The 13,886-nt window shown below is 51.1% G+C and overlaps 1 protein-coding gene across 6 annotated transcripts in view; it reads right to left on the reverse strand.

Annotated features, from left to right (window-relative positions):
- The window catches only part of Nfatc2 (nuclear factor of activated T cells 2), a 126,701-nt gene that overhangs the window by 32,017 nt on the left and 80,798 nt on the right, over positions 1–13,886 (reverse strand). For 2 of the 6 annotated variants that reach the window (XM_021180906.2, XM_021180892.1), the window contains exon 7: positions 10,121–11,473. The exons of the other annotated variants lie outside the window; for them this stretch is intronic. In XM_021180906.2, the coding sequence (XP_021036565.1) occupies positions 11,307–11,473 (167 nt within the window). In that variant the 3' untranslated portion in view covers positions 10,121–11,306. Of the gene's footprint in view, positions 1–10,120; positions 11,474–13,886 lie in introns of those variants that run through there. 6 annotated transcript variants of the gene reach the window in all.

Raw genomic sequence — 13,886 nt, forward strand, 5'->3', positions numbered from 1 at the left:
TTGATCTCTGTGGCCCCCGATTACATTGATCTCTGTGGCCCCCGATTACATTGATCTCTGTGGCCCCCGATTACATTGATCTCTGTGGCCCCCGACTTTTCTCCGTTTCCAAAAGGCCCTCAGTCCCATGGCTGTCTCAGGAGCCTCATTATGGTCCCAGCTTGTCCCCGGTGTCCCCATCATCAGAGAGCACAGTGGTTTAGCCATCCCTCTCTAAGTCAGGACCGGGCAGGTGGCCTGAGGGTGCCTGACTCATGGGCCACCAGGAGGTGAGAAAACCCCCAAGCCCACCGGCACCTTCACTGGGCTCCCATGAGAGTCCTGACAGCAGATGACATGGCTCTGCTAGGCAGTGGCTTCTCCTTCTCAGGGGCAGAGGGCCGTTGATTCCCTGAGTCTGAGGCCAGCAAACAGGGCCAAACAAAACTCTTTATTTTCAAATTATAGATTTCTCTCCTGACCACCTACACTGACCGCCAGGCCGTTTTCACTCAAACAAAACATTTCCATGAAGGCTTCCAGAGTGTTTGTGGAGCGTGAATGCTGAAGGATATTAAATGGTTTTATGAGAAAGGGGACGTTCTCCAAGCTAATAAACGGTGGGAAGGTGCTGAGTCAGCACCCACTGGGTTCCTCGACCCTGCTCGCTACAGTGACACAGAGCACACCCCAACATCGGGCATCAGGACCCCCTCTTTCTGGAGCAAAGCTATTAGTGTCTGCTGTAATCACGTAGGTCCCTAGCTCTGAGCGTGGGCCAGAGAATTGGGCTGTGAACAGCATATGAATTTAGTGGCCTAGGAAACCCCCATTCCCCCCCCAAACTAACAAAAAACCCTGTAATCGCTACAGAACAGGTGTGGCTGGAGGTTCTCACAGCAAGGGATAAGCCAGCATACTTGGTAACAGCCAAGGCTCTACTCTTGGCCTTCCGTGAGGTGCAATTCTGAACTTGAACTCTAGCATCTAAAAGGTCAGGTATGGCCACATTTGTGCCTGAGCCCCAGTGCTGTAGCGAGTGACTACAGAAGGCTCTCTGGGGCTTACCAGTGCCAGTCTAGCTCTAGTGAGAGACCCTAGCTCAAAAGTATAAGGTGTCCTCCTCTGACCACTGGTCAGGCACACACAGATGTACACACCCACACTACATCACTCCAAAAGTAAGGTGGAGAAGGATGCAGGAGGACACTCAACATCAGCCTCTGACCTTCACATGCACACATATGGATGCACCTGATCACGAACACATCACAATACCACAGAAAGAGAGGGGGAGGGGAGGAGGGGGGGGAGGAAGAGGGGAGAGGGGGGAGGGGGGGAGGGAGAGGGAGAGGGATAACAGGGAGATAGGGAGATCTTAGATCCCTGTGGAAAGGACCAGGTGATAGTCTTGGCTGTCTAACAACCACATTGTAATAATGAGATATACAAAAATGTCATCAGCTGTAATGGCTGCTGAGGGATCAGGAGAAGCCACTCCAGAGGCAGAAGAAAAATGGCCAAAGGCACCTGGCTGAACCCATCAAAACCCAGCTCTGCAATGTGCAAAGATCCAGACAGAACTTGTCAGGGTAATCCGCATTTTCATGTGAGATGGGTCCAAGGTCACTGACAGAGAGCCAGGCTACTCAGCCAGGCTCCATGGGTTCCAACCCAGCTCACTAATGGCATGGTGAATGCTGAGCCAGAAGCCCACACAGGAAGCTGTGAGGGTTTCCTTCCTGCCTAGCCTCTCAGTCCTGAGGCTAATTCCACATGAGCCGTTTTAAGGAGCACTTGAGAGGCTGAGATGAGCCAGCCTTGGCTACAGAGCAACTCTCAAGAAATAGACAAAAAAAGACAGACATGAAAGAAAGGAGGGGGTTAGATGGGTTTCCAAAGCTCATCATTGAGAGGTTCAGAAAGAATTCCTTGAAAAACCATCAAGTGGGCCTGACACCGGCTTCCAGACCATCTCCCATCCTTGATTTGTGGCAGAGGAAATACTGACATGCAGAACGGCAGTGTTCATGAACCGGTATTGCCGTGGGTGACGACAGATATGCTCTTTGGGTCTATGGATCCAGGAGAAAAGGGTGTGACTGACCACTGAGACACGGCCAACAAGAGTTTGAATACAGCCTAGAAACGAATCAGCTCAGCACCATCAGAAGGGAACCTAAGACTCGAAGGGAGTTTGTGTAAAGATACAAGCGATTGGGTACAATCTGCCCAACCAAGTAGCCAGGGAGAGGCTTCCAGGAGACCAGCAGAGGAAGGCCACCACTCTGAGAGGCTGAGAAAGGACATCTCTAGGCAGGACCTTGCAGTCACCCCCACTGTAATGATGAATGTATTAGCCTCTCTCAAAGCTGCCTTGCCTCTTGCATCATTTGGCACTAACACAGCCATCAAGGTCCCGTATATCTCAACTGCTGCCCTGGCTGCTTGAGGTACTTAGCATTCTTAACTAACTCATAATGCCTGCCCCGGTTCCAACATTGCTTGTCCCTCAGGTTCCAATCTGCTCTTCCATATGTTTCCCATAAGGCACAGCTGGCCTTTATCTCACTAAGAGTCCCAGTCAGAGAGGGGAACACTGGCTAGTGTCATGGGGCAGACTAGTGCTAGCAGGATCGGGCCGCCTGGGCTGGGCACACCCATATGTCATTTCATCCCCCAGAGCTTAGGTATCAGCTCCTGTTCTTAAGACTTAGGTACCCTGAGGATGCTGCTATGCTAGGCAGGGCCCTCTGGAGCTGGCAGGTAAGGACTGTGGGAAGAATGTGCGTGTTGGGGGAAATACCTGCCCACTCCAGTGCACTGGCAGGTCTGGTGTGACACACCATTTTTGGAAATGCCCTACAACAGTGCCAACTCACTGTCCCCTGTGGCGCTCAGCCATTTTATCCCAAACTTTGCAACAAATAGACCTGGCCTGAAATCCTCACTTGCCCAGTGAGCTAGGTGGCCTTGGATAAGACTTGTGTCTCTCTGTCTCCAATTTAAAACATGAGATTATTAGAGCATTCACATCTCCTAGTGAATGTATAGATCATGGCATAGGAGCCTGGTAGATGTTCAGTCAGGAATGTTACATCGGAGTCCGAGGGTTATTTGAACGTGGGATTTTATCTCAATATGAGTTAAAAGTGAAAACGCACATATTTTAAAGTCAAAGACTAACAGGGATTCTCTGTTTGCAATTAAGAACCTCTACCTGCAGGGCATGGCTGGAATCTACAAAGAAATGGTGTTGAGGTGGGGTCTTTTCCAGGAGATGGCAACATGGCTCCCTGCTGCTTTGCTTTGAAAAATGGGTCTTTTTAGAGGACTGGAGAGACAGCTCAGTGGTTGGAAGTACTCACTGCTCTTGCAGAGGCCCCAGGTTCCATTCCCAGCACTCATGGGGCAGCTCACAACTGTCTGTGAGTCCAGCTCCAGGGGACCTAACACCCCCTTCTGGTCTCTGTGGGTATTGCACTCACAAGGTGTACATACACATACATAACTAAAAAAAAAATCTTTAATATATAGAAAGTATTTTAATGGGTCTTTTCAAGCTGGGTGTCACAGCACACACCAGTAATCTCAGGCCTTGGGAAGGTAAGGATTTGGAGGGAAGAGAAAAAGGAACAGGAGAAAGGGGAGTGAGGAGGAGGAGGAGGAGGAGGAAAAGGAGAGAAAAGACTGAATGCCAGAAAATGCAGCCAGCAATGACCAAAGCCGACTAAAGCCAGGGTCTCCCTTCTGTCTTTTGACCCTTCAGGACCCAGAGGTTCAAAGTGCAGGATTGTGAGGACCCAGGCTGGTTCTGCATGCTCACTGAGCCTGCACACACAGTTCTGTACAAAACAGCTAGCACCCCAGCAGGAAGTGAAAGCTGTGTCAGCCATCTTCTCTACTTAACCCCATTACCCAGAAGGCTCAGTCGGAAGCTGAGCTCTAAAGAAAGGGTGTGGTTTATGTGTCCAGTGCCACCCCTTTCTCTCCCCCGCGCCCCCCCCCCCCCCCCCCCCCCCCCCCGCACCTCAGCACCTCACACTCACAGGTGCACACGTCCTCAGGGCCATGGGGAGGCAATGTTATCTATGCTGAGTGCTACTCCCTTGAGGCAAAGCCTTCAAAAGCTCCCCTAAGGCTCACTTTAGGTTCAAGTCCTGCAGCCAGCACTAATTGCCTGTGTGGCTTCAAGTGGGAGCTAAGCCTCTCTGTGTTTTAGTTTCCTCCCAGAATGGGGCTGAGTATTAAAGTAGGCAGTTAAAAAAGGGGGGGGGGTCAGGCTACCATGGGTACCACCACCATTTTATTTTAGAATTTGGGGTCTCACATCAGCCTCTAAGGAAAGAGAGTTGGCTGGGTCACTATTTCAGGCTTTGGCGGATGGAGTCTTATGTTGCATTGTTTGCTTAATGAGTAGAATGGCCATGGGAGGGACTCACGGCTAAGGGCTGCCTGGGTCCATTATGGCAGCTTGTAGCCAATAAAGAAAGAAAGGATGGACAAGTGGATGGACCCAAGGGTGGGTGTGTGGATTGACATAGAGTAAGTGGATGGGTATATGGATAGATACATAGGAGGATGGGTAGATGTATGGTAGGTGGATGGTGGATAGATGGGTTGGTAAGTAGATGGGCAGGTGGATATATGGAAGGCTCACTGAGTGATGGTGGCTGAGTAGATGGGTGGGTGGGTGGGTAGATGGATGGATGGATAAATGGATAAGTGGATAGATGGATAGATGAACAGACGGGTGGGTGGGTGGGTGGATGGATAGATGGATAAATGGATAAGTAGATAGATGAATAGATGAACAGACAGGTGGGTGGGTGGATGAATGGATGGATGGATGGATGGATGGATGGATGGATGGATGGATAAATGGATAAGTGGATAGATGAACAGACAGGTGGGTGGGTGGGTGGATGGATGGATGGATAGATGGATAAATGGATAAGTGGATAAGTGGATAGATGGATAGATGAACAGACAGGTGGGTGGGTGGGTGGGTGGATGGATGGATGGATGGATGGATGGATGGATAAATGGATAAGTGGATAGATGAACAGACAGGTGGGTGGGTGGATGGGTGGGTGGATGGATGGATGGATGGATAGATGGATGGATAGACAGACAGGTGGATGGATGGACGGACGGACGGATGGATGGATGGATGAGTGAATGGGTAGATGGATGGGTTGTGGGTGGGTAGGTAGACGAATGGATCGGTGGATAGATGGATGGATGGGTAGATAGAGGAATAAGTAGATATCAGTTATGCCAATACTGGGCAGTCCTTAGAATAAGGCATATCTATATTTTCCTAACAGGAAAACACATAGGTTTTGTTAAAAAACAACCTGGCTCACGATTATACAGACCAGTATGTGTGGCATGACAACATCTTGAATGTCTATAAACATAGTTGTTTGGACATAGGCAACTATAGGCACGGCGGTGCTAGTTTGTAGTCCTAGTGCTTGGCAGTGGCAGGAGAATGGCGAGTTCCAGACCAGGTAAACCTGCATAGCTGGATCCCATCTCAAAGCCAAACACTAAAAAGGACAGGGAGCCTGGGTCCAAGTCACTCCCAGGTGGCACCTCTGGCTGGGCTAGCTGAGGAGACACTGTAGCAATGCCTTCCTGTCTCCTCTCACTTATTCAAGACACATACAGAATAGGATTCTGGCTCTAACTGGACTGCATTTTAATCTTTTTTTGTTTGCTTGTCTGTTTGTTTTAAATTGAGACAAAGACTCATGTAACTTGGGCTGGCTTCCAGCTCTGTATGTAAGTGAGGATGACCTTGAACTCCCAACTCACGACTCACGGGTCTCCTCCAACATGCTCCGGTTGCAGGCCTACACCAGCACACATGATTTACGCCATGCTGGAGATGAACCCATGGCTTCGTTCATGCTAGGAGAACTCTCTACCAACTGAGCTACATTCCCAAGTTCCTTGATCTTTTATTTTTAACTAAAAAATATTTTTTTCTCAGAAAAAAATGTATACAGTGATTCCCTGCTTACCTGCCTGTCCACAGGCACCCTTGGGGCCACAACCATAGTAGCTAAATGCTCAGCATAGACACTGGCTCAGGTGGGTGGCATCCACACCACAGGCCCATTTGGGTCTAGAAGCAGGGAAAAGCATACTTCCAGGACTTACGCAGACTGGAACAAAACACCTGCTTCTCTCCAGAGCTCACAATAGAGACTCAAAGGTCTTTACTCTCCTGGAATGGGGACCTTGCCTCTGCCCCTATCCCTCCTGGTGCTCACAGCCATGATGCTTCTGCACCCTGCTCCCCATGACGCCTGCAGCCACCCAGCCTTCTCCAACCTTCATATCACAGAGATTGCAGCTTCTCTCATGGAACAGAAGCTGGGGAAGAAGGGGGGAATATGGGGCAAGCATACAAGTCATATAACTTAGCCCCCAGGGGACTCCCCAGTCTCAGCCCAGCATCTCCTACTTCCCAGTCCCCAACCCTACTGCAGCTCAGACATGCTGGCCCCTGTAGAACAGACTTGAGAGAAGACACAGCACTTGGTGGCTGCCATCCTGAGATGAAATAAAGGGATTTGGTCTTTGGAGCAGATATTTGGGGAAACTCCCTTAGTCCAGAGGGAACTGGGCTTGGCGGCCAGCACAGAGAATGTCCTTCCGGCCTTAGTCAGAAGGGAAAGAAAGGAGCCAGAAGTTTTTAGCAAAGAGGCTAGGGACAGAGGAACCTTAGCAAGGCTGCAGGGAGAGGTGGGAGTGAAGGCTCGGCCCAGTAGACAGCACAGGCTTTGGGTATTCTCATCAGGCAATCACATCAGAGTGCTCAGAGGAGGGCAGGGAGTGATGGAGGGAGGGACAGATGAATGGATGGATGGAAGGATGGAAGGAGGGGAGGGTGGGTGGAGGCAGGAAGGGCTGGTTGGGGGATAGAGGAGGCAAGGATGGATGGATGAATGGATGCAGGGATGATGCACGGATGGATGGATGGACAGATGGATACACGGATAGATAGATGGATGCATGGATAGATGGATGGATGAATGAATAGATGGATGCATAGATAAATGGATGGATGGATGACAGATGGATGCATGCATGCATGAATGGATGCATGCATGCATGGAAAGATGGACGCATGGATGGATGGACAGATGGATGCATGCATGCATGGAAAGATGGACAGATGGATGTATGCATGCATGGAAAGATGGACGCATGGATGGATGGACAGATGGATGGATGCATGGATGGACAGATACACAAGATGGACAGGACTAGGGATAGTGCCTGGTTCGTAGAGTGATTGCCTCTCCTGCACGGGTCCAGGGCACTGATACCTAGTACTTCATAAACTTGGCACCCAGGAGGTAGAAGCAAGAGGAGCAGAAGTTTCTTGTTACTTTCAGCTACACAGTAAGTTCAAGGCCATCCCAGGCTATATGAGACCCAGTCTCAAACAAACAAACAAAACAGATGGGCAGAAGGAGAGAGAAATGGGGAAGAGAGAACGGAACAGAATAGAGGGAGGGAGGGGCAGATGGACACACAGACCTGTGACTCTGTGTCTGCTGGCAGATCAGAAGGCTTAGGGAGGGGATCACAGGAAGCTGCAGGCCTGGGGAAGGTGGCTGAGGCCCAGCTGTCTGCCTGGAAGAGAGTGGTGTCATCACTCTTAGGAGGAGCCAGACAGCTTTCAGGAGAAGGCGGCAAACAGATGCAGTGCTTGGGCCCTGAGCTGACGGGCTGAAGCTTGTGTGGGGGAAACCCAAGCGTCAATTCACTTAGGAAACCAGGCCTGAGACAGCTCAGCCTGGTCCTGCCCTAGAGCACCAGGTAAACAGAGGGCGCTGAAGTCACTTTGGCCTGCATTTATGACAGTTAGCTAGCATAAAGTGGGTCTTCCTGGGAGCATGGCGCAGTCGGGAAGGTCAGGAATGTCCCTTAGCTTAGGGTCTCATGGGGATGCTGCCTGGGCAGGCTTAACAGATCTGCAGAGGAAGCCACTGGATTCTCACACCAAGCTGCTCTCCTGACCCCACTGGCTTGGGGGGCTTATCCCAGGCCAGTAGGGCAGTGTCTATTTCCTGCTAGCCACTTGCCCTTCTTCCTGTCTGCACTTGAGGATCATCTGCGTGACCTTAAGACAATAACCACATCACACTCTCCACTGAAAACCTCCATCTACTTCCCAGGGCCTTAGGGACAAACATAAACTCCCCTCGGTGCTTACAAGTCCCAGAAGAGATGTCGTCTCTCATCCCGTTACCCACAATGCCCACCCCCATCACCGCCGGGCTCCCATACCGATGCATCTTTTGTTCCCTCCTGTAAGGCTCCTCTCGAAGCCGTCTCTTCTGGAAAGTTCCTGATCTCATTTTCCAGAGTTGCCAGATTTCACCAACGAAAGCTGGGGTCGCCCAGTCAGACTTCAGACACCAAGTTCTACTTTCTACGAGCCCGCCTGCTTCTCTTGTCACAGCGCCTGGGATGCAGGCCTGAGAGCAGCTCATGGCTTGTCTGAGGATCACAGGAAGCTATTGTCCTGCACACCGGCCCTGCTGCAGACTCAGGCCCTGCCTATAAATAAGCCTGAAGTATTCCACCCCCAGGGCAGAAACCTTATCTGTCACACTGCCCTCAACACACAGTAGGTGCTCAATAAATACACAAAGGTAGCTGTGGAGGTCCTGGAGGCTGAGTGAGTGGCAATCCATGTTGCACAGAGGCTCTGTGAGCTCTGCCTCCCCCTGACCCCTTCTGCAGCGTCGCATTGTCTATAGACAACTGCAGGCTGCAGGCACCAGGAGCCCTGGGAACCAGGAAACTGGGGTTTGGGGCCCTGCCCTCCACTGCTAAGTTCTGTCACCTCAAGGAAGTCTGTGGACCGCTGTGTGACTCAGCACCCCCATCCGTAGAGAGGGAAGGGAGGGAGCTGCCATCACTCCAGCTCTGCTGGGCCAGAACACCAGAAGTCTGAAGGATCTCCATGAGAAAGAGGTCCACTGTGCCAGGAGGGTCACTTCTAGTAGCCAAGCAAGCAACGGGCCCTGCCTTGTAGACTCCATGTGGAGAGGTCCAGAGCACCCACTGTGTGCCTATACATGCAGTCCTGATCTCCTGTGTATGTTAAGACACCATTGCCCTCATTTTAGAGTTGGGGAAACTGAGTCCCCAGGTATACATCAGAGGACAGATTGGGGATTTTGATGGGCCTTCCAAAGCCACTGCCCTGCAGGGCTGCAGGGCTGCAGGGCAGCTGGCTCACTAGGGCTGTTGGCACCAGGTCTTTTTTTCCCCCTTTTTTATTATGTGTTTTCCATTTTTGATGGTTTTGGACAGCGCATTATTATGGAGCACAAGAGGGCCTAGAGCTTGCTTTGTAGCTAAGGGTGACCATGATCTCCTGATCTCACCACCTCCACCTTCTAAGTAAGGGCAGGCATTACAGTTTGGCATCCAGCGATGAGCCAATGCTGGGGATAGAACCCAGGGCTTCACGTGTGCTAGGCAAGCCCTCTACCAGCTCAGCCACATCCCAGTTCCCTCTCCCCAAGTGCTGGGGTGCGCGGCAGGCACCACCATGCCTGGCTCTGCCAATTCCTACGGATGCAAACACTCCGACTCGAGTTAATCAGGAAACTTCTTCCTGCGTGGCCTCTTCCCAGAATTCCACAGGGACTGAGGATGAGCTGCGAGGATGTATTTCCTCCGAGAAAGTGGCCCGGGAGTACAGTGGAGGTGGGAAAAGTGATGGCTTGAGAACCTCAGGAGACTGACCTGTGCGAAGAGGCTGGGGTACACACGCAGCTATCTGAAAATAGTGTGGTTTCTGTCTCCAGCGGGGTTTCAGAATGGCTGTCTGGCCTCTGTCTTTGGAGGCAGTTGAGAGAGGGTATGGCACTGGCTTCCAGTGAGTCACGGAGGGCAAAGGTCCCCTGAATCTTAGTCATGCCATTCAGCCTGGGATCAGTGCTGTTCAGAGAAGTCCACCCCCACCTCCAGGCCTCAGGAAGCCACACCCCAGATGACAGAGAAGCAGGTGCAGGAGGGGGCGTTAGAAAGGTACCTCAGGTTCCCTCGTCATGGGCACTCATGGAAGAATACTTGCTGAGCAAAAATGTTTCAACATGTATTTTAAGCGCATACATGATTCTATTTATTAAATAAAGCCCAAAAGCGATATAGCCTTTGGGAACCTGGGAATAATAAAGTGAGTCACGGCTGCCCTCAGTGACTCATCGGTTAAAAGGGAATTCCACCACCCACGCCTCCTCTTGAAAAAAAAAAATCAATTTGCCTTCCCGACAGGTGATGGGAGCCTCTGCCATCAGACCGAGCCAAGAAAACCATCCAACAAAACAAGAAACTCGCTTCAAAAACTTTTAGTTGTAGAGCTGAGTAATTTGATGTGGGCCTGTGTCCAGTCTACGCCCCCGCGGGACACCGAGAGCCCGGGAGTGGCTTGGCCAGGGCCAGGGGCCTGAATTAAGAAGGACTTACCAGCTGAAGAATTCCAAAACCCTGTGTCACATGGAGGAACCTTCCAAAACACTGGATCACGCTAGCCTCGAGAGTCGCCTGGAGCCATGGTAACCCTGTCTCTTCAACCACACGGCTTGTGTTTTTGTGTCCTTAGATTTTTTCCTGTTTTGCAATGTTTTGCTGGGACCCCCGACTCTGCTCAGGGCCAGGGGCCAGGGGCCAGGGTTCCCAGCGAGGGCAGGAACAGCCTGGCCTCCCAGCCTGACCTTCCCTGGAAGGCTATGCATCTTTTATTTTGCAGAACACAGAGGAACAGAACTCTCCTCTTGACTTCTCTTTGACATGACAAGAGAAATCACTCCAGAGATCAGGAAAATGACATGCTGGGGTTCCAGATCTTTCCCCAGTTGGAGGGGCTAACCCAGGGTCTCTGGTTTGATAGCTTTGAACCTCAACTTATCTGTAAAATGGGGATAATACAGCCGCTTCTCATGGTGGGAGAGGCAATGAAGGGGGGACACCGCTTTCCTTCAGCATGACACATGCACACTTAGTACGCACAGAGATAATTCTATAATTGTGAGTGCAGCAGCAAACAGTGTATCCCTGCTCCCAAGGAACCGACAGTCTAGTATGGGAACCAGACGACCCAAGAGAGAGCAGACAGACAGGTGAAACGCTGAGTGTCACCTGGAGAATAAAGCGTGGAAAAGGGATAGGCAAAGTGACATTGGGCTGGACAGTTGAGCCATGAGCCTTTGAACACGAACACCACTCAGGGAGAATGACTTCCCAGGAAGAGGAGACACAGTATGCGAGGGAACAAGGGCAGAATGTTACAGAGCCAGCAGCACAAGCGAAGATCCTGGGGCAGGAAGGAGCACGGAGCATCTGAAGACAGAGCCAGGAGGGTTTCTCTGCAGCCGGGAAAGCCAGGGGGAGAGACGGTCAGCTGAGATCAGAGAGATGGGCAAAGGTCGAGTCTCACAGGTCCCTGCAGGTCCTACAAAGAATTAAAAATAGGACCGAAACTCACAATAATCCTTATTATAAATGCTGCTATAAATAGAACCGCACTTTCCAAAACACGGGGTTCTCCTAACTCAGGCACCCTGCAGCCCCCCGCCTTGCTGTTTTTCCACCTTCTCAGCTGGTCCTCCTGATGGGGAGGACAGTGCCAAGCCCGTTTCACTGGACAGCTATAAAAAGCCTGCTGAGGCTCCCTCCTGGTGCCGATGACCAAACTCTGGGGCTAAGATTAGCCTGAAGCTGTCACCTTTCCTAATGGGAACAGCAGCTGGGATTCCCCTGCCTTGGAAAACTTTGGCCACCCCACCCTACATGCAGCGCCTCCTGGCCAAGTGTCCATGGAGATAGACACAGGACCGGTTTTGGAAAAACCAACTTCAGCTACAAGGATCCCCCTGCAGGGAGGTAAACCCTCAGGGTCAAAAGAGCAGACTCTGTGCCTTGCAAACATCAAAGTTCCCCATCAGGGCTGAGAGGAGCCACATGCCCATCTCAGAGAAACCCACTTCTTGGAGGGCAGGGGGATATTTGGGAAGACTTAGAAGCCTCCCTAGTCCCTGAGATCCTGGAGCTGAAGTGAAAGACACTCCTTGGGTGAAATAGACACCGTAACCAACAATTCAGCAGATCTCAGGGTTCTCCACCACTACATCGTGGTTCAAGTCTATGCTTTGAGGAAGGGGAAGGACCTTAGAGCAAACCAACCCTGGTCTGGGCTTTCATAGAGCCTGAAGCCAGACTGCCTGGACTCGAGTCTTATCCATACCATGTACCAGCTGTGTGACCTTCAGTAAGTTGTCTGACCTCTCTGCGCTTAGAGTCTCAGCTCTAGAACTTGGGGGAAAGTAGCTCATCTGGAGGCCTATCGGACTGTCTAACCAAAGCAAATGCTGCCAACAGAGCGAAGTAGTTTCTGCTCTTGACCACTGGCTTTCTGGGTGAACTCTCTTTGTTCTTCCATGGAGGGATGCAATGGTAACCAAAGGGAAGAAAGGTTCTATTCAGCTTCCCATTGTGGGTCAGGGTCCATCATTCCGTGAAGTGTCAGAAGCTTGAGGCAGCAGGTTGTCTAACATCCATAATCAAGAACAGCAATAAATGAGTGAGCTCCAGCTGCCTGTTTGCTTCTTATAGGCAGGTGGCTTTTTTTTTCCACTCCTGGGCCTAGGGAATGGTACCACCCATGATGGGCTGTATCTTCCCACATCAAGACAATTCTCTATGCATAGACCTGTCAACCTGATCTAGACAATTCCTCATTAAAAGTCCCTTCCCGGGTGATTACAGGTTGTGACAAGTTGGCATTAAAAACTAACCATCACATAATCTAACCTCAGAGCCTGGGCTTAGGGCCATGCAGCTGACAGCCCCACCCCCATCTCCTACGCTTGCCCAAACCCACATACAGACAACATGTGCCTCACACAAGCCACGTGGCCAGAGCTCTGAAGAGGCTAGAGGGCCACAGTGACAGACCCAAGTGTTCAGTAACTGCAAGCTGTGATCTCCGGGCACAGGACTCCCATACGCCCCAAGTCCAGGGGCAGGACTAGGGTTCTAGTTCACGGAGAGAGGCAAAACCACAGGCCGAGGTTACATACTGTCTACAGGTGAGGGCCCTGGCTTTGACCATCAGCTTGAGGACGCTGTGTTGGATGGGACAGATGCTTATTCCCACAGGCTCACTTGACTTACGGAGGCCAAACGGTTCTCATGGTGAGGCCACAGTGTAGATGGTTCTGGAAACCAAGTGGGCTGCACAGCAACCAACAGCACTCGCTCATTCAACAAACAGTTCATCAAAGCTACTGACCAAGACACCCAGAGCTGGCTGGCAGCCCCCAGCAGGAGGGCCTCAGTAGGTTCTGCCCTCCCATCTTTCTTAGACATTCCTTCCTGTCAATACCCTGTCACCTTGGCCATGAGTGACAAACGTGTTTATCTCATTAGTTTGATGCTTTAAAGTCATGTCTGTCTGGACATGCCTGAGGACAGCGTCCTCATCCTGGAGAAGGCACTGTGCCCTGTACATCCACACTCCGTGTTAATCACAGGCTCAAGCATCCACCAAGGAGGCGCCTATCTCTTCACCATGTGGTGATGGTTAATAGTATCAACTTGACGAGATCTAGAATCAACTAAGAGACGAGTCTCTGGGTGTGCCTGTGAGAAGTGATCTAGACGAGGTTGACTGAGGTAGGAAGACTCACCCTAACTGCCTGACCAAATTTAAAAAAAAAACAGAGCTGAACGCTAGCCTTCTGGGCTCTCTGCCTCTTGATTTCAGATGCAGTGTGGCCAGCTGCCTTGTGACAGGCTGGAGACCCTTGAATTGGGAACCAAAGTGAGGCCTTCCTCGGTTGTAAGGTATCCATCACGGCAGTGGG

Source organism: Mus caroli, chromosome 2, assembly GCF_900094665.2.
Source record: "Mus caroli chromosome 2, CAROLI_EIJ_v1.1, whole genome shotgun sequence".
NCBI lineage: Eukaryota > Metazoa > Chordata > Mammalia > Rodentia > Muridae > Mus > Mus caroli.